Source organism: Mytilus californianus, unplaced genomic scaffold, assembly GCF_021869535.1.
Source record: "Mytilus californianus isolate M0D057914Y unplaced genomic scaffold, xbMytCali1.0.p SCAF_3, whole genome shotgun sequence".
Taxonomy (NCBI): Eukaryota; Metazoa; Mollusca; class Bivalvia; order Mytilida; family Mytilidae; genus Mytilus; species Mytilus californianus.
Window position 1 is genome coordinate 77,770,916 of NW_026262679.1, and position 21,685 is coordinate 77,792,600.

Genomic DNA, 21,685 nt, shown 5'->3' on the forward strand with positions numbered 1-21,685 from the left:
TGAACTCTTCAATTTGGAGGTAAAAACACGGTAGCGTCTAGATTCTACACACTTGGTAAAGCAGGAAACGAAAATATACGTTGACATTCATGCATTTGTGCAAGAAACATACACAGGAACTTCTATTAGTTGATACAAACATTCAAATTGTCACTAAATATAGTCGTATGTTTTGGGATGTAAAGACTTGTTGCACAATAAGCACGTGGCAATTGTTTACATACACTTTCTACATTTACACGTGATCATGTAATAGGCGCTTTTTGATTGGATGCAGCGAGTTTCGACTGCAACCAATGAAAATCAATGCCTTGTGTCTCCGAAATTCTATCTCAATCTGCCAAGGGTGGAGAGGAGGGAAGTGGATCGTAACCCTTGGCTAGCGAAGATGGTTTGTTTGATACTTGTAGTTAAACCTTGATTTCACTTTTATCCTTTTAGACTTTCAAAATAAAATCAATCATGTCAGTAAAGCTGGCGAGACATTTCAACGTGTGCACTCTGAATTGTTCTTTTACATACCCCGGCCCTTTCTTGTGTTTTATTCGATGAATTTTCACCATTGGATAGCCGAAGCAACGGCTATCACGAGCTTTACTTTATAAATATTTTTAAAATTTACACCAACCATTTTGCTCTTGAAAATTTTATTAGAATTTTACCGCTTTGGTATATTCTTCCCTTTTTATATTCGTATACCAGATTACCCCCATTCCATTTTTTTTCTCTCAACGCAATAAATGATAAAGGGATTTAAACCAGTACTTTTATCAATGACATTCTTATTAACTAATGTATGAAAAAACAGTTTTTACACCTAGATACTTTTCTTAAGACCGTTTTTCTGATAAATAATCGGCTTGAGAAAAAACCCAACTTTTGATATTTTTGATTGCGTAAGCCCTATAGTGGTAGACAAGTTCATGATCAACCGAGCAGCAAATATCTAATATAGTAAGTTGACCCTAAAATCCCACAGACAAAACACGTTCTGAGTATTTTCTAAAAATGGATGTCGTCTGGACGAACCAGGCTAGATATATTTACAAAGCCACTTAAAGAAATTTCCGTAAAGTTGTATTCCAAAGTTCCTTTTCTTTGTCCCAATGATGTTTTTTTTTTCTCGGTCGAAATCATAATTAACCAAGAATATAATTTCAAAGGACACCATGCCCTTTTCAGTTTATCATATTTCCGAGGTCAGTGAACAGTGAAATCTGAGTCAAAACTCTAATTAAGTATCATTTTTAAAAAGTTAACATCTTAATAAACTGGTGTGTTTTTGTAAGATGTATATCTCCTTTGTATCCATCTGATGAGTTAAGCCCTTTTCAACTGATTTTTATACACCACTGTCCCAGGTTAGGGGAGGGTTGGCGCCTTCAAACTAGTTTAACACCGCCACATTCTGTATGTGAATGTTCCAAATCAGGAGTCTGTAATTCACTGGTTGTCGTTTGTTTTTCGTTCATTTTTCTCCTTTGAATTGTTTTACGTTTGTCAATTTGGGGCCTTTTATAGCTGACTATGAGGTATTGGCTTTGAAGGCCGTACGGTGACCTATGTTGTTAATTTCTGTGTCATTTTGTCTCTTGGGGAGAATTGCCTCATTGGCAATCATACCACATCTTCTTATTTTTATATGGTGTACAATTTTATCATCGGTATAAGGACATCATTCGTAAATATAACTCAACATGCAGACATCTTATACGTTCGGGTATTTCACATCCAATCTTTTATGGTAATATTCTTTACAAAGCACAAAAATGTCAGTATTCACCTCAAAAGCTAACAAAACCTTTAAACAGACTTATTAAGAAGGGATATAGTTACGATACTGTTGTCAGGTCATTAAAGATTGCATATTTTGGCTTTAATATTGATTCACTTTGCATCGGAATTAAACATATTTATTCTAAAACCAGTTGTTGGCATGACACGGGTTATGTTCTTCTCATATATTTTATGACGGTATAATACTAAACCCCTAACAGGAGGGATTGTGCCTGATATTCATATGATGAAGACATAATCTTTCAATCATTTTTATTGAGGTCTGGAGCTGGCATGTCAGTAACTGCTAGTAGTCTGTTGTTATTTATGTATTATTGTCATTTTGTTTATTTTCTTTTGTTTCCTATTCTGACATCGGACTCGGACTTCTCTTAAACTGAGTTTTACTGTGCGTACTGTTGTACGTTTGTTTTTTCTACATTGGCTAGAGGTATAGGGGGAGGGTTGAGATCTCAAAAAACATGTTTAACCCCACCGCAGTTTTGCGCCTGTCCCAAGTCAGGAGCCTCTGGCCTTTGTTAGTCTTGTATCATTTTTTATGTTAGTTTCTTGTGTATAATTTGGAGTTTAGTATGACGTCCATTATCACTGAACTAGTATACATATTTGTTTAGGGACCAGCTGAAGGACGCCTCCGGGTGCGGGAGTTTCTCGCTGCATTGAAGACCCATTGGTGGCCTTCGGCTGTTGTCTGCTCTATGGTCGGGTTGTTGTCTCTTTGACACATTCCCCATTTTCATTCTCAATTTTAAGGTTTCAACTAGAACTTGATCATATTTCAAATGCACCAAAAACTAGATAACCTGATACGGGATGGACGAACGACTGGAAGCACGTACCTGAAACATTATGCTCCACTACTATATCGTAGGCGGGGTATACAAAAGAAAACTATCGCTAAGCACTAAGACTATTTCGATATTATTGAATACATACACGTTTATGTTGTCAGCCTAAAAACACAAGCCTTTACCAACCATTTGATGTAATCGCATAGTAACTGCCCCATGACCTTGCATAATGTATTTTACAGTTTGCGTACAGGTGGTTCCAATAAAATCTAAACTGAGTGAATGTTATTTTCATGCTTTCAACAGCCTGTAGTTTCATCATTTCCTTGGACAATGTCATTCAGCTGAATATAATATTAATCCTCTTTTACTATGATATAGACCACTGTTTCACTCTAGCACTCTTTGGGGAGCACTGTAGGAACTTCAGCTACTGATTCAGCCTAGCACTCTTTGTCAGTAGGAACTTCAGCTACTGATCCATCTTAGTACTCTTTGTTAGTAGGAACTTCAGCTACTGAATCACCCTAGCATTTTTTGCCAAGCACTAAAGAAACTTCAGAAAGAGAAGTTTACGTTTTTTGCTCTTCTACTTCTTCTTGGATGAATAGATGTTGAGTGTCTAGTTGCAAAAACTATAAGCAAATTCTTGACGACAACACCACTTTCTATTGGACTACTCAACACGCTGAACAAGAATTTAAACGTGGTTTTTCACAAGGTATACATTCTAGTTTATAGACTACAAACAATCCGAAACAACAAACTTACACATAAATCTATCGGATGAACCCAGAAGCTAAGTCGTAGTCAATTAAGACAGGATGAGACAAATCATAGTCAAAGGAATAATTAGTCAAAAAAGTACATGCTACTTATATATCGATAGTGCTGAAATGTTTCAATTTTTATACAACTAGTTTTATAAGATAGCGGAGGTACAGCTATAAAGAAAGCAAACTTCTGAATCAGTTTTTGAAGTATCTTTTTTTTATAAATTTCGCTAGGATAGATCGGTAATAGAAAATCTAGTAAAAATAATCAAATATAAAAGAAAAGACTCATAGTTTGATCAAGAATGTCATTTAATCATATTCTTTTGCAACTCCATCACACCAAGATAAATAGCAATTTATTTAGGAAAATAATAGTTGAAATTGTTTGCGGTTTTGACAGAAAGATTTTGTATTAAAACGAAATCTGTAGTGTCTAAACATGGAAATGCGTTCTGATTTAGTGATTATTTGGGGGGATATTTTTCTTGCAATTTTAAAAGCTCTACAACCTACCAATTCAACTCATTTTAGGCATTTTTCATGTTTTCATGTGCTCTTCTATTCTAGGGTGCACAAACGTTATTTGTTTGTGCCAAAACCTGTCAATCGATCTTAAATATATGTAGAAATTTCATATACTGTGAATAGCATTCTCAAAAACTAGTTTATGCTGATCACATTCATATGACTGTCTCAAGTAAAACAAACCTGGTTGTCTAATGTCACATTTTAATTGTGTTGGGTTGCTATCTCTTTGACGTTTACCCACAATCTCCTATGATTCATAATTAGGATTTGCATAGAAGATATTTATTGCGAGGAATGGAAATAAGCAGGATAAACTTTTTTATAAAACTTATAATCGGTTCATTTTTTGGCATAGAGATGTATCTACAAGAAAGATTGATTGATTGTTGTTTGCTTAAAGTACAGTGGCAAATATTTCATGCATGTCCAGGACGATATATCTGCACGATCTGCACGATCTGCATTGATTCTTTATGATCGGAAAAATATTAAATGTAAACTCACCTCTCTTATACTATTTTAGAATGTGAACGTTTATTTTTGGGAAGAGCTTTCTGATGTCCCGTCAAAAGATAAATTTATATGGTGCATCTGAGAAAATAAGGAAAATTTAACTGAACCAAATTTTAAAAGTATTTGGAATTTCATAAAGGGATTTTGCTTACAATGAAGCTCTTAAACCAACGGTTCTAGCGGCAAAGAAGTAATCCCTTCGAAAGTCGTGCAGATGCCATCATGATTTGGTTGACCGATATGGAAAACTGTGAAACATATGAGCACGGATATGTTCCAAATGTTTTAGCAACAATCCCGTCCTCTTTTCCTCGATTGTGACATCATCGAATGTGCACTTACCATGAGCAACACATGTAGAGCAGGACCGGATTGATACTAAGAGGACCCGAAAACTTATGGTATTCAATAAACTCTAGACATAAAATGCCTTTATGAAATTCAATTAAACTCTGGCAGATCATGTAAAGACGCATCCACATCTCATGGTGTAAATACTAGAAAAATTTAATCGGGATGAAAATTTGGGGTTACTTTTTTATTTATAAAAATATTACTAATTATCAATACTAACTTCTTCAACTCCCACAAGCAAAATTGACCTTACATCTGTATGATGTTTTCAGTGTGACCCTTTTGGATGTCTAATGCTTTAAAACGTTTTACAACTTTGGCTTTCTAGTGTACTGTTCTCAGGCGAACTAAACGAAGGTGAAGGTTATTCCAGTAACACGTGTTGTACGCACTTAAATTGGCACCATTGACATTACTGACGTTTATAACAGATTTAGTTTAAGACGGATTATGCACTTTCTTGTACATTCGTATTTATAGTAACATTTTCTTTACTCAGCGTTTATCTTTAAGGGTTTGACATTTGTCCACTATGCATTAATCCTACGTCATTGCTGAAAGTTTTGCAGCAACGTGTTCAGAACTTTTAATTGATTTTGCAATTCTTTAATTACTCTTTTTAGACTTTTAAGAATGGAATTGTATTTCAACGATTTTTTCGCATAAAACCAATTTGTTTTTGAATTACGACTTCAAACGGAAATTTTCGTGATTAATGATTGATTTTTTATACAATGTGGTAGTCTACGTTTTAACAGCAAATTTACCAGTTGTTGTAAATTCAAGAAGGAAGATTTCAAATCTAAACATTTCAAAGATGTTTATTTCTTTTCAGCATTTTAGTGGAATGGTTATGCTATTTATAGCTGTGTGATATTACGTTTGTACAAGATGCGTTTTCTGTTTTATTTTGAGAGTATAATCTGTGGTAGGTTTGATCTTTTCTTTCTTTTCATTGTATATAATACATGCGGGTCATACACATCTGTTTTATCCCTTTTGCAAGAAGTGCATTATTTTTGGTGTCGAGTCTTGCGCATTTGTTCTCCCTATTTTCCCACACGTCCTGACTATTTTGGTGTAAATACTGGCAGACCGTCATTAATTAAGCATTATAAAGTTTAACATAGTATACGATTTGTGAATCAAAATTTTATTAAGGGACTCCAATTAACGAATGCTTTATACAATAAATTAATTAAGCATATACATATTTTCATATCAAAAACAAAATCTTAAATAAATATAATGGTGATTTGGTTAGTTGTTTAATGATGATATTCATACGTTTTGAATCAAATACGTGATACATTTAGCTTTATTACTTAATCAAACACAATGTTATATATATCTAAAACATATACAATTAAGTCGTTTGTTGTAAGTATTCTCTCGTTGATGTTTACTCCTGAAATTCTTTTAATATTTAGAGATATGGATTTCACTTCATCGCGTAGGTCTGAATACGAGTTTCATATTTGTAAAAGATGAGAATACATAAAACAGAAAGACCTTGGAGAGTGTTAACCTTTATCAGCAGTTTGTACATTTTTCCTTTGATCCCACTACTATTATAATATGTATTTTTATCAATGAGATGCACGAGACGTTATTCATACAACAGAACAACTATAATGGAGCGTAGAACGCGAAGAGAAATATAAAATATGAAGATGTGGTATGATTGCCAATTAAACAACTCTCCACAAGAGACCAAATGACACAGAAATAAACAACTATAGGTCACCGTACGGCCTTCAACAATGAATAAAACCCATACCGCATAGTCAGCTATAAAAGGCCCCAAAATGACAAATGTAAAACAGTTCAAACGAGAAAACTAACGGCCTGATTTATGTACAAAATAATGAACGAAAAACAAATATGATATACAGCAACAAAGGACAACCACTGAATTACAGGCTCCTGACTTGGGACAGGCACATAAAGAATGTGGAGGGGTTAAACTAGTTTGAAGGCGCCAACCCTCCCTAACCTGGGACAGTGGTGTAACAGTACAACATGAGAACAAACTATAAAAATCAGCTGAAAAGGGCTTAACTCATCAGATGGATACAAAGCAGACATACATCTAAAAAAAAACACAGAGTGGACGTGGCAAAGTACTTATACATCCCCACAACAAAAAGACACTAAGTACAGATCTGAGAGTACTCGCAGTTACTAACAGCTAGTTCAAAGCCAATAACAACTAATAAAAAAATCATGCATCAAAGCCTAAAATTTCAATCGGTACACATCCAAATAATATTTAGTTTGATTTTAATTTACTGATAACAAAATCAATATTAATACCAATATAACAATATTCAAAGATCTAATTATAGTGTTGAATTGGTAACCTTTTAGAATAAGTTCATTTAAAGGATCGATAAGTTTACTCGGATCGTATCTAAATTTCCGGGCTCGGTAAACAACATCTTCATAAAAATTAGGATGTGCTATCCCGTTTAAAATAAGTTTTCTATAGGTACAATCAAACTTCCAAACCAAATCTATATATCTATGGAAGAATTTAGTAAAGGTTTGAAGTAATTTGTGGTGACGAAATTCCTGACATAATAATTTACCAGTAAAACATAGATTACGTTCATTGAAATCCAAAACGTCACAACAGACACGGGCATAGCGAACGAATTGTGATATATAAACACCGTAGATGGTGCCAAAGGAACATCACTGTCCAAAAAAGGAAAATTAACAATAGGGAACGAAAAATCGTCCCTTTTGTCGTAAATTTTAGTGTAGAGTTTCCCATGTAAAACTGAAACATCTTAATCTAGGAAAGGACCGTTATTACCGTCTATATTTGATTTATTTAAAGTAAGTTCTTTTGGGTCGGCAGTATATTTAGAAAATTCTTGATTATTTAACGAAAAATATCTTCAAGATAACTGTAAGAGTTGTTGAATTTATCAATTAAATGCAATTTAGACGGGTCTTTACTGAGTTTGGTCATATACTTTGATTCATAACAGTACAAGAACAAGTCTGCTATTAAAGGGGGCAATTGGTGCCCATAGGAATACATTGTACCCACAACCTGTCGATAAACTTTATTGACGAAACGGACATAAATATTATCAATGAGAAATTTAACTGCTTCAATCATCTCATCACACTTCCAGTGAGTATATCTAGCATATTTACCTTTCTCATTAGAGAAGAAGGCTTTAAATGAGTTGCAGTAAATATATTTGCATTCAGATTTACCATACGACCATTTAATTAAATAGGAAAACTTTTATTTGATAAGATTGTGTGGAAGTGTAGCGTAAAGAGTTGAAAAGTCAAAACTGCCAAGAGAATCAATAGGACCATCAAAAGCATGTAATTTATCGAAAACATCCAAAGAATTTTTTACACTCCAAAAATAATTAATTCCACTACTTCACATGTTTTATTACAAAAGTTAATGATAAGATCTTTGATAGAAGCTAAGGAACTAGCTAAAAGCACTGAAAGATAAGTAGTAGAACACTTACTAGAGGCCGAGATGAAACTATATTTTACTGTTTTTTGTGTAGTTTAGGTAACCAATACAAAGTAGGGACAAATGTTCAGAAGAGGCCTTAAGCTGTATTGTGGTTATGATATGATTGTTAACTAAATGATTCTCTGTGGAGCGCACGGACTTAAATGTAGAAGAATTTAAAATGTTATTCCGTGTAGTATTTCCGACATACCACCACCACATTGTTGGCTGCTTTGTCGGCCGGTACAAACACAAACCGCTTTGCCAGTACTTGAAGTTTGTTTCTTTTTCTAGAAATAGGCGTATTATGTACTCTTTTATTTATTTCTTATTATTTTCAAAATATGATATTCGAATATCAACAACATTCATACATTTATTTAAATAAGAAATCAAAAGATTTTTTATCAAATTTTTCCCGTTTACACCAATTTTTACAATACGATGAAAGAGCGTCTTTTGTGACCTGACGACACTGTTTCCAATCTATTTTAGATGGTGGACGATAAATTTGGTCCTTTTTTCAAAAAGTTTTTAACCTCTCGGTCTTGAAAGATATTGAGGTCCCCGTGATAACATGGCCATAGGGATCATATCTAAAATTCAACGATTCACAGTATCAAGTCAGAAGAGTTTTATTTTCTACACTGACGTCTGATGTTACTAACGTATAATTAAAAATTAATTCTGCTGTTTTTTGTATATGTATACAAAATAATAGGTGGTTATGTGTTATCTTAATAGGAAGGTATAAAGTTTTGAATGGTAGAGTAGATATACTCGATAAGTTATTGACATCAATACCTCTGTTAATATATTTAATTTTCAGAAAATGCCGTTTATGATCTTCAGGTTTATCGATAAGCGGGAACAGCCTATGGTGGCAAACAGCTGTAATTATACGCGAATATTCATAGAGTGGACTGAAGAATGAGATTGTGTCACACTCCTTGAAAGTATCATGTCATTTACTAATTGGTATTTGACCAGTATAATTGATGCCTACCATTGTTTTTAAATATAGATAGATCATCAAGTGTATAATTTATACGATGTTTAATCTTATTTTAATATCATTTCAGGTAATTTCATATTTAAACAACCAAAAAAAAAAAAAAAAAAAAACACACACACATTGGTAAAGACAAACTTTCGATAAAAAGAATTTCGATTTTTAAATTTTTTTGATACTGACTTCATCAGCTCGATCTAGCGAGTTCGTTTGCTAATGTCTCTCATAAGGTCAGAATCAAAAACAAAAATGAGTATTATCATTACTCTATATTTGTTGAAGAAGAAAATTAACTTTTTCAAAGATCGATGAATTTCTTTCAGATGTATCTTATTGATCTTAATCTGAAAACAGCAGCTTGTAGTTTTTTTACTGACGTCTGTTGCAATCAAACATTTGTTATTGCTTTAATTCTAAATCTTTAAAAAAAAACATAATGAATGAATGACACTTGAAAAAGACAACTGTTCAAGACTTCCGATGTATCAATTCCTTATCTTTTGGTTCCACTTAAAACAGTTACATCTAAACGTTTAAAGGCAAGAAATGTCATATAATTCAATATCATTATATATATTCTTAGCTTATTCTTGATTTCTATAATGGTTGGTTGTTTTATAAGCCATATTGGGCTACATAAAGATTCGTCAGTTCCTAACATCATGCAATGCGCACTGTTTTTGGTATACGTTTGATGAGAAAAACTAAAAAAACGTGTACATAACTACTCTTCTAAAGTTTTACAATTGCCATTACAAATTTGTTGATGCTAGTGTCTAATTGCCTAAATTATAAGAGACATGATATATTCCGACATGATATCACATATCTAATATCATCCATCTGATTTGGTTTTGTAACCTCTTTTGTCATGGTGCTTGTAGGAAATGAATTTAGAATCACCCCGTTTTTTTATAGGGTTTGTATTGTTCAGTGTCTAGTTTTCTATGTTGTATTTTGTATACTGTTTTTTGTTTTTTTGTCGTTTTGGTGCCATGGCGGTGTCAGTTTCCCATCGACTTACGAGTTTGGAAATCCCTTTTGTATCTTTCGCCTCTCGTTTACCCTGTCAATTAACCTTGTCTCAATTCGTTAAGATATAATGCGATTCCAGGTGTTTCCATTTGTACCTGGGTTAAAGAGATTTGAAGTGTTTTTGGTATACTTACTTCATATTTAATATAGATGACAGACGGACATAAACGAAAGAGGATTATCTACAAAGCACTTTGTTTTGAAACTAAAAGTATGAGATCACACTCAGACTCTTATGATTGACTCGTTTGAATAAACAAAATCCTTTTTAAAAACGTGAAACTGATTATTTTAAGGCTACCAAGACAAAAGTACTAGTATTCTTGAAACAGAATAGAATAAGTCTATATATTCATGTTATTATTTTTTAATTATACAAAATTGAAATTAGTGCTTTATAAAAAATTGTATAAAAAAACAAAATACCGAACTCTAAGGTAAATTAAAAAGCGGTAGGTTCATAAAACCATAAAATTGAGAATGGAAATAGGGAATATGTCAAAGAGACAACAACCCGACTTTTCTAAAATATCGGACCTATATGACAGCTGCCCCTCATCATTAATCACACCCACTGGACGTTAAGCAAGCAACAATCAATCAATCAATCACAGCTTTATTTACTTATGTCAAGATCGATATGTACATTTACAAATCCAGATATTTCTTATAATCGCAGATTAACTTATAAAATGTAGAAACAGGTATTGAAATACAGAACCAAAAATAAACAACTAGTGACTCAACATAGAAATTATTAACGGTGGAAATCGTTTACAGCTATATCTGATTTATACCAGATTTACTCCACATCTGTTTCATATGAAAAAAAAGTATTATTTTGTTAGGCCTAACTTAAATATCAAAATTAAACTAAACTGCTTCAGTGACTAGGATCAACGTTACTCAAAAAGAAAATAAAAAGAGGCAGAAAAAAGGACGCGTGCATTATCAAATTACTAGCCACAGTTAAATATGTCTTTAATACTAATTCTAACAAAATACTTCCGACTTCAGATATGTGGGTATACCCTACTCCACGCGCGTGACCATCGTCTTGACCAATGGATACTAAATATCAATAGTCAAGTTCTAAGTGACGGACACTTGTTTTGAGTGACGTTAGACCAATTCGTGATTAAATTATCTTCTTTTATCAGTGCTTTGAAAGATGAAAAATAACCAATTCAAATCATTGCCAAAATAATTGATTTCATCCGAGATTACTATAACAAGTATGTGTTAAAGTAATCTCAGATGTCATTGATTTTTTTATGCAATTCATAACAGAACATGTAATAGATAGTAAAAGTGATTGAAATACTTCGGAGATGTCTTATTCAATTAAATTTAGGTAACAGTTTAGGTGCCAATATTTGTCTGTTCCGAAATCCTTGCTTACAAAGTGATAAGTTGATTTGTATCACGTATTAATCAAAAGGTTGTCGTGAAAGATTCATAGCAAAATTCGGGCGATGCTGTTTAGCAGACATAACAGAATTACCATATCATGTTTTGGAAGATTCGTTGCTGTCATCACCGAGTACGAACCTATCATGAATTTAAACCTTCATAGATACCAGGCTTTAAAATATGTACGCCAGACGCGTGTTTCGTCTATAAAAGACTCATCAGTGACGCTCGAATCATAAAAGGTAGCAAGGCCAAATAAAGTACGAATATGAAGAGTATTGAGGACCCAAAATCTCGAGAGGTTTTGCAAAATACAGTTAAGGTTGAAGTTATACTGACAACAAATATGAAAATATCATCAGTAGGTTTGATAGAAAGTACACATTCTCAAATTCATTAGGATTACAGTTTTGCACAATTCAGGCATACATATATTTTCATATAAACATTCAATACTAGTACATTCTGTAAGTGTATGTTTAGTTTTTTTGAATCTTTGGTTAAAATGTACAAAATTTGCATCAGTCTTGAATTCGCACGATAAAAATTTATTTCAGTTTTTATTTTCTGTTACAGCATAGGACTTTTTGTCTGTCTTCCTTTCTCGTTTCAAGTTAGTCATACTATCATGTGTAAAACACACTTTTGGTAAAGATAGTACATATAATATTAATAGCGTTTTATGTATCATATGTTCCTGATCATTAACCGACAAAACACCCGTACTAAAACATCAATAAAAAGCACTTAATCGTGCAACGGTCGTAATGTTGCAAACATTTGGGAAATGATGTATGAAAGACTTATTATTTATGAACTCAACCTCTATTGCGTATAAAAATTAGAGAACATTTACCCTGAAACATCAGTAACAATTACAGAAATATAATGTAAAGGACAATTGCAACCATACTGTGGGTAAACAATACATTTAAAATAAAATATCAATAACCATGTCAGGAACCAACTGAAGCCAAATCTTGGAGCAATGATGAGCTAAATTGCAATGATTAGCAACAAGACGGGTGCCACGTGTGGAGCAGAATTTGCTTACCCTTCCAGAGCACCTGATATCACCCCCTGTTTTTTTGGTGGGTTGGTGTTGCTCAGTCTATAGTTTTCTATGTTGTGTTATGTAGACTGTTGTTTATCTTTTGATCGTATTCCATGGCATTGTCAATTTGTTTTCTAATTATGAGTTTGTCTATTCTTGTGATATATATCTCCTCTCTTTTAAATAATCTCTTTGAGGAAGTATGGTTGGTGATCCCAAGTGCCATCAAACAGTTTGTTTTTAAGATTTGCTTTTCCAAAGAAGGTAAACGCATTTTTCTAAAATATTTTTTTTAATTTCTGAATTAGGAAACGCGAAAGGTAGATCATTTTTAAGATATTCACCATGTAATAAACGATATACTTGGTCGAGGATCAGTTACAGTCACATACATGCCATCTTTTTTTAAATAGTAGACGTGTTTTGCACACTGTTTATCTCTAAGATGACTTTACTGTTTTAATTTGTCAAAAAAATGATGATCTGTATTTCCATTTAGACGGGAAATTATGAGTTTTTTGGTTTTTGTTTTATACGCGTCGTGAGACGCTACGCGTGTGGGGGCACGATTACTCTATTTTAGAAAACTCACGTTTTCAGACAACAATATCTAAGCTTGCTTTGTTGAAGAGCACTGAGAATCCAAAATTTGGTAAGGTTTTGTCAAATTTCTTTAAACAAAATTAAAACAGGTTTTGTTCAGTACAGTATATATAAAATTTTGATAAATTAAAAGTAAGATGAGTATGATTTACGAAATTTTGGACGATGTATTTAGTTCGTTTCATCCCTCTTTTTTCAGTATAGCTGCACAATAGAAAAATATGATATTTAAGACAACATTAAAACATATTTATTTTAGAGGATATATTTATCAGGGACTGGTTACTGGTCCTCGTTCCAATACACCCAAAATTCAAAATACTGGTGACTCATTTTTCGTTGTTAATAAAGGGATTTCAAGTCCAAGTTTATGTTGTTAACTTAAGTTATTAAACTTAACTTTTAGTGACCCTTTACATGTTACAAAAGTATATCTAAACGTAGTTTCTCTTAAAGAATATTCAAGAAATACTGTGAATTTCTGATGATGTGTCCTCAAACTGATAAGATGGCATAGCTTTACAAAATGTCAATTAAATTGGCGGGAAAAGTCATTAATCAATATGATATTTCATTATATTGACGTTAAGGACAAGGATGGTAAGACGAGAAGTATGCTGCCTTCACGTTTAATCCCTGTGTAAATATTTTTACTGAATGGAAACATGACACCAGTTTAACCTCTTTCCTTCGTGAAAATACTACAGAAAAAAACCCAGATCGTTAGAAACCGTTATAGGCAAAATTTTGTCATTTCTTATTGACATTGACATTTAAGCTATTAATTTTTGAATAATTACAGTACATTTCTGTCATGTGTTATTGGGGAGAATCTGTTATTAATTCATATAACAGAATTTGTATTGATCTCCTACTGACATTACAAGATCAACAACATTTTACGACGGGGTCTATGGGCGCAGATTTACGTGACAGGAATCTCCATCTATTTTATCTATACAGAAAGTACGATATGTACGTTATTTTAACAAAACAATACAAAATACCTGTTTCTTGATTTCAAGAAAATATCTGTTACTGGACATAGCGTTTTAGTCTTAGATACATGATTTTTTTTTTATTAGTTGTTTTTAGGATTTGAACTAGCTTTCAGTAACTGCGAGTAACTTTCAGTAACTTCGAGTACTCTGACATCTGTTATTTGCGTCCTTTGTGTATTTATTGTTTTTGTGCTTTGTATCGATCTGATTAGTTATATAAGCCTTTTTCAACTGATCTTTATAATTTGTTCTTATGTTGTGCTGTTACACCACTGTCCAAAGTTAGGTGGAGGATTGAGTGCCCGCAAACATGTTTAACCCCGCCACATTCTTCATGAGCCTGTCCAAAGTCAAGAGCCTGTGCGGTATGGGTTTTGCTCATTATTGAAGGTGGTACGGTGACCTATAGTTGCTTACTTTTACGTCATTTGGTCTCTGGTGGAGAGTTGTCTTATTTACAATAATTCCGCATGTTCATATTTTTATATGGCGTGTTTCTCTTGTGACGAACGTTGGGGCATGATTGAAAAATTGCTGTAGTAAGAAGACGGAAGGGAAATTCTTAATAATGCTCTGAAATCCTATTTGTAAGTCAAATGTCAATTTATGAAAATCCCTGAACATTAATATTATTACTGTTACATTGAATTATAAATGTGTTAATCATTCCAATATATATTGGGTATTAGGTCGTCTGTTGTATTAGAGAATAATATTCAAATCTAACTTATTGTCAAGGGCATACCGATATGTATAATGCAAAACTTTTAACATGGATGAATTCATCTGGCACATTGTTTTCTGGTCTAATTAATGCTGAAAGTATGTCTGACCGTTGTCCACCAATGTCAAATTAAATGCTTCATAGAAAAGAGTGAGAAAAAATACCCTGATTTTTTGTGTTTTATATTGTTTTAACGTTTGTCCTAAAATGTCTGTACTACATGAATTATTTTGGTGTTTAAGGCGAAAAGTCAGAGAACTCTGTTGGTGCATGTTGTTCCTTGCAGCCTCCTTTTGAATTGCTGCATTAAAGTGTTTATTCTATCATGCTATATATAAGTACAGTTGCTAGTTATATAAATGGAATGTACATTTAAGGGCTGGGTCGTTGAACTTCCATTTTATAATTCTCATGCAGAAAGAAGGAACAGTTGGATCTTTGTGAGATCTCATATATACTTAATACCCAAGTATTAATGAGTAAACACATAAAGCAACAGCTATGATGTTGGTTATTTACTTACATCTTTCAGAATAAATGATTTATTATGGTCAAATTTATGCATTTTAATATAATATAATCTACTTAACTGGGTGTTAAAGGACTTTGTGGGAATATTTTTTTCATATAAAACTTAATGTGGAATCTACCAAATAGCTTCACAGTCTTGAAATTTACAAATTAATGAGATTACATACGAAAAATCAATATACATTTCTCAATTTTATAAACTTACTGAGTATTAAATAACATAATTGTATTTGCGAGATGACAAATTTCACATATTACATTCAGACAGTATTAAATGCATTAGTTGCCGTACAAAGTAAATAATTGAAACTTTTTATTACTTTTTTAACCTTCACCACGAATACACCGTGGAAACTAATGTACTTAAACATCAACCGATGTCTTCCCAATATTAGCATGAAATTTACACATGTACATTCAATTCAGACTCAGATGGACCAAAGGAAAATGTTGAAATCAACCTCATTTTGAAACGAGAGTCTATCTCATTTTAGATTCACAATCGTTTTTATGACGCGATACGGTGTATAATGAATACAAATTGAGTGACATTTCTTGAATTTAAGCCCTTAAATCAACATGAAGATATTTTTTTATATCAATCTGCTTTGCATGGAATAGCCGAGGTGCAAGTGAAAATAAAATAAGGTTTGGTTCTGAGGGTTTGGAATCACAAGATCTACACTTTTTTCCCCGAAATTCACAACTTGGAAAAAATATGGACAAATCATGTATTTTGCTAAATGAGTAAAATGCCAACTCTGAAAACTCCATAATAGGCTAATTAACAAAAAAAGACTTTTAGTTACTTTTACATCGTACACTGAAATTTCATAAAACAGGGGCCGTTAGAATCAGAAAAAAACCTATACAAACATGTGATATAAAAACGTTGATACAAAATCATGGTGTAAACTGTGATTTTTTCTAACAGGATATACTGAACATAACATTACTTTTTTTTAGATACAGAACTTTACTTTTCGCACCAGCACATCGTAAAGTTGTATGTATGTAAACAGTAATTTTTAAAATAATTTAACTTTTTAACGACACAAGCAGCACAATATCAGCAAGAGCAAGTATTAGCATCACTGACACTAAATTATTTAGTATGTCACGTTGGGTCTGCATTTGATCAGGTAAATACTAGAACTACCAAATCAAAATACCTCAGCCACCGTGCACGTACTTCCGAAGGTGTCCGGGCCTTCCTAAGTTTGTAACGTGGTTTATTTTAGGATGTTACAGCTATCAATTCTGTACTTCAGATATCATTTTCAAAGTGTTTATACTCTTATTCCCTCAAAACTTTACAAAAAATGTTACTCCTCTAGATGAGGGTCTGGCTGTCGTTACAGAATAGAGAATAAATAGAGGCAATGTTGCAGAAAATTTGACAATAAAATAAAGAAAGAGAAGTATAGGCCAAAAATATAGAATAGGGAAATGTAGGCCAGACAGTAAAGAATGGTCAATAATGAGTTGCTTAAGTATAAAGAATAGAGAAGAATTGGACTAAAATATAAAGATAAGGGAATAATTACCTAAAAAATGAAAGAATACAGAAATGAGGTAACCCCAATCCAGACCCTCCTAAATCACTACTTGTTTGTCAGGGTTTTTTTCCCGCTCTGATTATTTTTGTATGTTTGGTATTCTAAAGTTTTGGTAATGAGTGTTCCTCACAAAACATATTTAAATGCAATAACTATCTGATACGTTTACGATTTTCAATTCGAAGTATTTTATAAGATTACTTATTCAATGTAAAGCGGACACAACCGGACTTAACCGAACTTTATTTATTTGTTGTACTTTTTATCATTCCACTGATTGAGATACAAATGTATAGGGAAGAGAGGGCGTAGGACCTTTTTCGGGACGTCGGGATTTGGCCTTTATTTTTGCGGGTATTCGATATTAAAACTTATTGGAACTAGGAACTTTGGAAATTAATGATTAACTTTTCCGGATTCAGGAAAGAATGCTTTATGGGGGGGGGGGGATTAGGATGACATCCCCCCCTCGTAGGAGAGGATTGAGATCTAAATAACAATAGATTATCCCCGCCATATTTTCTATTCTCTATTCTGTTGTCTCTTTGACGTATACTCCACATCAAATGTTATACAAATTTTCAACAGCAATACTATATTTCCTTTGTTAATTTGCTATGTATACATTCATGGCTCTGTAACATATTAGATGAAACAATATAATTTATATGAAGCAAAAAATCAGTTGATATAAAACACATATAAGGCGAGATGTTACTAAAGCTTCACGTGAACTATAATAAGTCATATTATGATCTCACAATGGCGTCTCAGAATCGTCAAAGATCTTGTCGTTTCCGCTATGTCCATTCGGTTGACCATTTACCATGCGCACTGTTAAATGATTTGAACTCTCTGGGTCTGTTCGAACATTTGTATATTCGGTATTCCAAGATGGAATATGTTTTTTATCGCGACGACAAATTATCCTTCGAACGAAAGATAGAAATTCTTCTCGAAAAATTTTACCCGTTATTAAATAAATATAAAAGTTGAAAGCATAATGAGTCAAACCAATCTCTTCAATGATACTTTTCACAAGTATGTATCGAAAATGACTAGACCACTGGTGGGTCAACGCTGAGGCATCTACTAAGTTGTATGTCGAGTTGTCTGATAAATAAGGCATAGTACTGTTCACTAATAATAGTGAGTCTTCAGGTTCCACACTGTATTGAACATACAACGCCACAGCAATAGTCACTGGGAAAGTCGTGAATATATGGTAAAATGAAACTGCAATTAACATCACTGTTGTAGCATTTCCATGTGATTTAGCATGAGATTTCAACTGATGTTTTTCAAACTTTGAGAGTCTTCTGGCCTCATTTATTACAAGGACATTAAAAAATAAAATCAACAGTGGTACTAACATAAAGACCACAGTCTCCGAAAACCAGGTCCAAACAGACCAAAGAGATTTATCGCCATTTTCGATTGCTGAAGGACGAGGAAGACACTTTGCATCTTTAGAATTGTACGACCAAAAATACCCTTGTATGAGGTTCATGCAAAGGCAAAATATCGCAAGACAGACGATTACTATCATAGCACGTGTTGTAGTGCAGAATCTCTCACGCTTAAATGGATGGCAAATTGAAATATATCTTTCAACTGTAAAGGCTAAAACTAACAACGGCGACAAGTATTGTGATGTCATAAAAATAATAGGATAGAACTCACAAAGAAATTTAACATCAAGTGTGCTAATTTCCCAAGTATCGTTCAGTTCATGAAACACTTGCAACGTAAGAAATAACAAATCCGACAATGCTAAAGCTGCTAGGTAATATCCGGAGGAATTCGACATCCGTTTTTGTAACCATATGCATAAAGCGAATACGTTTCCAGGGAATCCTATGCTGTAGGTTAATAACGTTACATATCTCCCAACTATTGTCTTCTCTGGTATATATTTAGTGTAATACTGAGTAGGATTAACCCATGAAATATTTGCAGTAGGAAGAGTCACTGTTGTAGGAGGAGTAAAGCCAATCTGATCCGATATATCCGAAATGTTGTATTCCATTTTGTCAGCCTGAAAAAAGAACAAGAATTAATTTAATTTTCCAACTAAAATTTGCAAAAAAGTCTAATCGAGATTTGTTTTTATATCCTATGGATTATTATACAAGACCGAAGAGGAACTGGATCAATTATGCTTAAGGGTCGTATCATTTTATCTTGCTATAAACCTTTTACTACGTTATAAAGTAACAAATAAACCGCTAATGAATATCGGGTACATCTAACAGAGGCGTAGTGTGTATATACGTCAATGAGACAGCAACGCAGCAACTTGTACAAAAAAGACTAGAAGTCTTAGAAATCATAAGAATGGTATTCAACAATAGGCATGTAGCCATTCATTTCAAGCTTTAAATATCCCAGTGTCTAGACAATTTGTAAATATATAAATATAAAAGAGGAAGATATGCATTAACAACAAATTCTTGAATGGACAAAAACCCAAGAATATAAACAAACAGAACCACTAATGACTCGACTAATGAGCTTCCTGACTTGATACATGTGCATGAACGGCGCATTGGCTGTATTAGACTACAAAGATGATATCCAATAGATATCCATTCTTATCTCAAAATCAGAAAATTAATTATTGTATTTATGATTGTATTTATTCATATAATTTTCAACCGCCGTTTGAGAATCTACAGTTGTTTGCATGTCAAGTGCTTGTGATCACCACAAGAACTTCCTGAAAAGGGCTTAATCGCACTATAAGATCAATTATGAGTTGGTTGAATCATTATAGAATGACTATATCAGAAGAATATGTCACGTGATAGTAGACATTTTCCCCTGATGGCTTCCGGTTGCATTTCAAGTATTCTCTGTTTGTATGAGTCTTTCCATATTTGCACGTTCACATGGCTTGTTATTCTTGATTCTACTCGTTTGTGTATTGTCCATTAGTTTGTTGTGCTGATTTCTAGCATGCTATCAGTGTTGTTTTTATGTTATGAAAAATGAAACATAGTTTACGTAAGACTAAAATTGAAAAAAAAAATTGAAAAATGTCTTGCATGTCCATACTCTGGCAACATATTTGGTTTTATATGTACATCTGACTTAATAACGACCAAGAACAAGAGGCAATGTTCCTGGAAACTCGCATAAATCAAAATACTCAATGTCATGACATAACATGTTAATACCTAAAATATAAAGATTATATATAGATAGGCACATGAATAATTTAAAGATCTCAATTGTTGAACTGAAATATGCATATCTATCATGACCAATATGATTTGTTCGTCAAAACATTTACAATGAAACATTTACATATAGACAATAACGAGCTGGTCGTACCTCAGATTAAATAGGATAATTCTGAAGGCGATATCAGAGGATCTTCTAAAATGTTGAATCAAAAGAAGATCGAACAACAATGATAATGAATTTTTGTATATTATTGGTATATTATTTGTGTAACAGTAATCAAACATTCGGGCTTAACTCGCTATATCGGAAGAAAGCATATTCTGACCATCTAACCAAACAGAATAGGTACTAAGTCAAAAACCCTGAAGATGTGTATTATAAGATGAAGATAGAACATTACTTTGTCTCACAGTTGTACTCATTGCGGGATTCAATAAAATTTTCATAATTATAAATTTCACATATTTAAAAATATACAAATGAATAAATCCCACGGGTAACCCGAAGATCTCACTACACAATGCAATATGGGGCCATTATACTTGGTATAGTATAATAGTCCCAGATTCAATTCTTGACCTTTAAGAAGAATTTTATTTAAAAGAACAATATTATACAGTTTATATGTACTATATAGATATTGTATAAATTAAAGAGCTCTTACTATTAAAAACATCATCGTAAAAATTAGGATGCGATATCTCGTTAATAATAACGTTAAGGGTACAGCCAAACTTCCAGTATGTCCTGCACGTTGAGTTGTAACATAACACTGTTTACCTAAATATTAATTTTCATGGCCAAATAACAGAAACCTTGATTCTTTCAAGCTAGCTCAAAGAATTTAACCGAAAAATTGTATATTTTTTTAAATGCTGCATGGAACCTCAGAAAACAAAGTTGTATTGTATAATATCTTTATGTCAGCGTTTGATACAGCTTCATTATGTTGGTTTTTTTTTTTGTCATAATGGTCCCTTTATATATAATGTGTTGGTTTGTTAAAGCATTGTGATTGCTTCTTCAAAACAGATTAATGTATTCATTATCCCTGTAAAGCACATTTGTCTAGCTATTACAAAGATTTCAAAACCATTGAATGTACAATTTAATAGAATCCAAAGACTGGAAACACCCCCAAATCAATGAAGTTGGTAAAGTCAACTTAACCGATTATTGATGTCAAATTAAAATAATTCTTCAACAATTGAGACAATAATTTGATACATGTAAATGTTATGCATATTTGACCTTAAACTCTAGGAGTCTCGTCTAAAAATAAGCATACTGATGCATGAGAAGTAACGAG

At 32.8% G+C, this 21,685-nt stretch overlaps 1 protein-coding gene across 2 annotated transcripts in view; it reads right to left on the bottom strand.

The window, feature by feature from the left end:
* Positions 1–17,771: 17,771 nt before the first annotated feature.
* Positions 17,772–21,685, bottom strand: part of LOC127735114 (probable G-protein coupled receptor 139) — a 98,806-nt gene continuing 94,892 nt past the window's right edge. For both annotated transcript variants that reach the window (XM_052245203.1, XM_052245202.1), the window contains one exon: positions 17,772–19,225. In XM_052245203.1, coding sequence (XP_052101163.1) covers positions 17,945–19,216 — 1,272 coding nt within the window. In that variant the 5' untranslated portion in view covers positions 19,217–19,225 and the 3' untranslated portion in view covers positions 17,772–17,944. The remainder of the gene's footprint in view (positions 19,226–21,685) is intronic.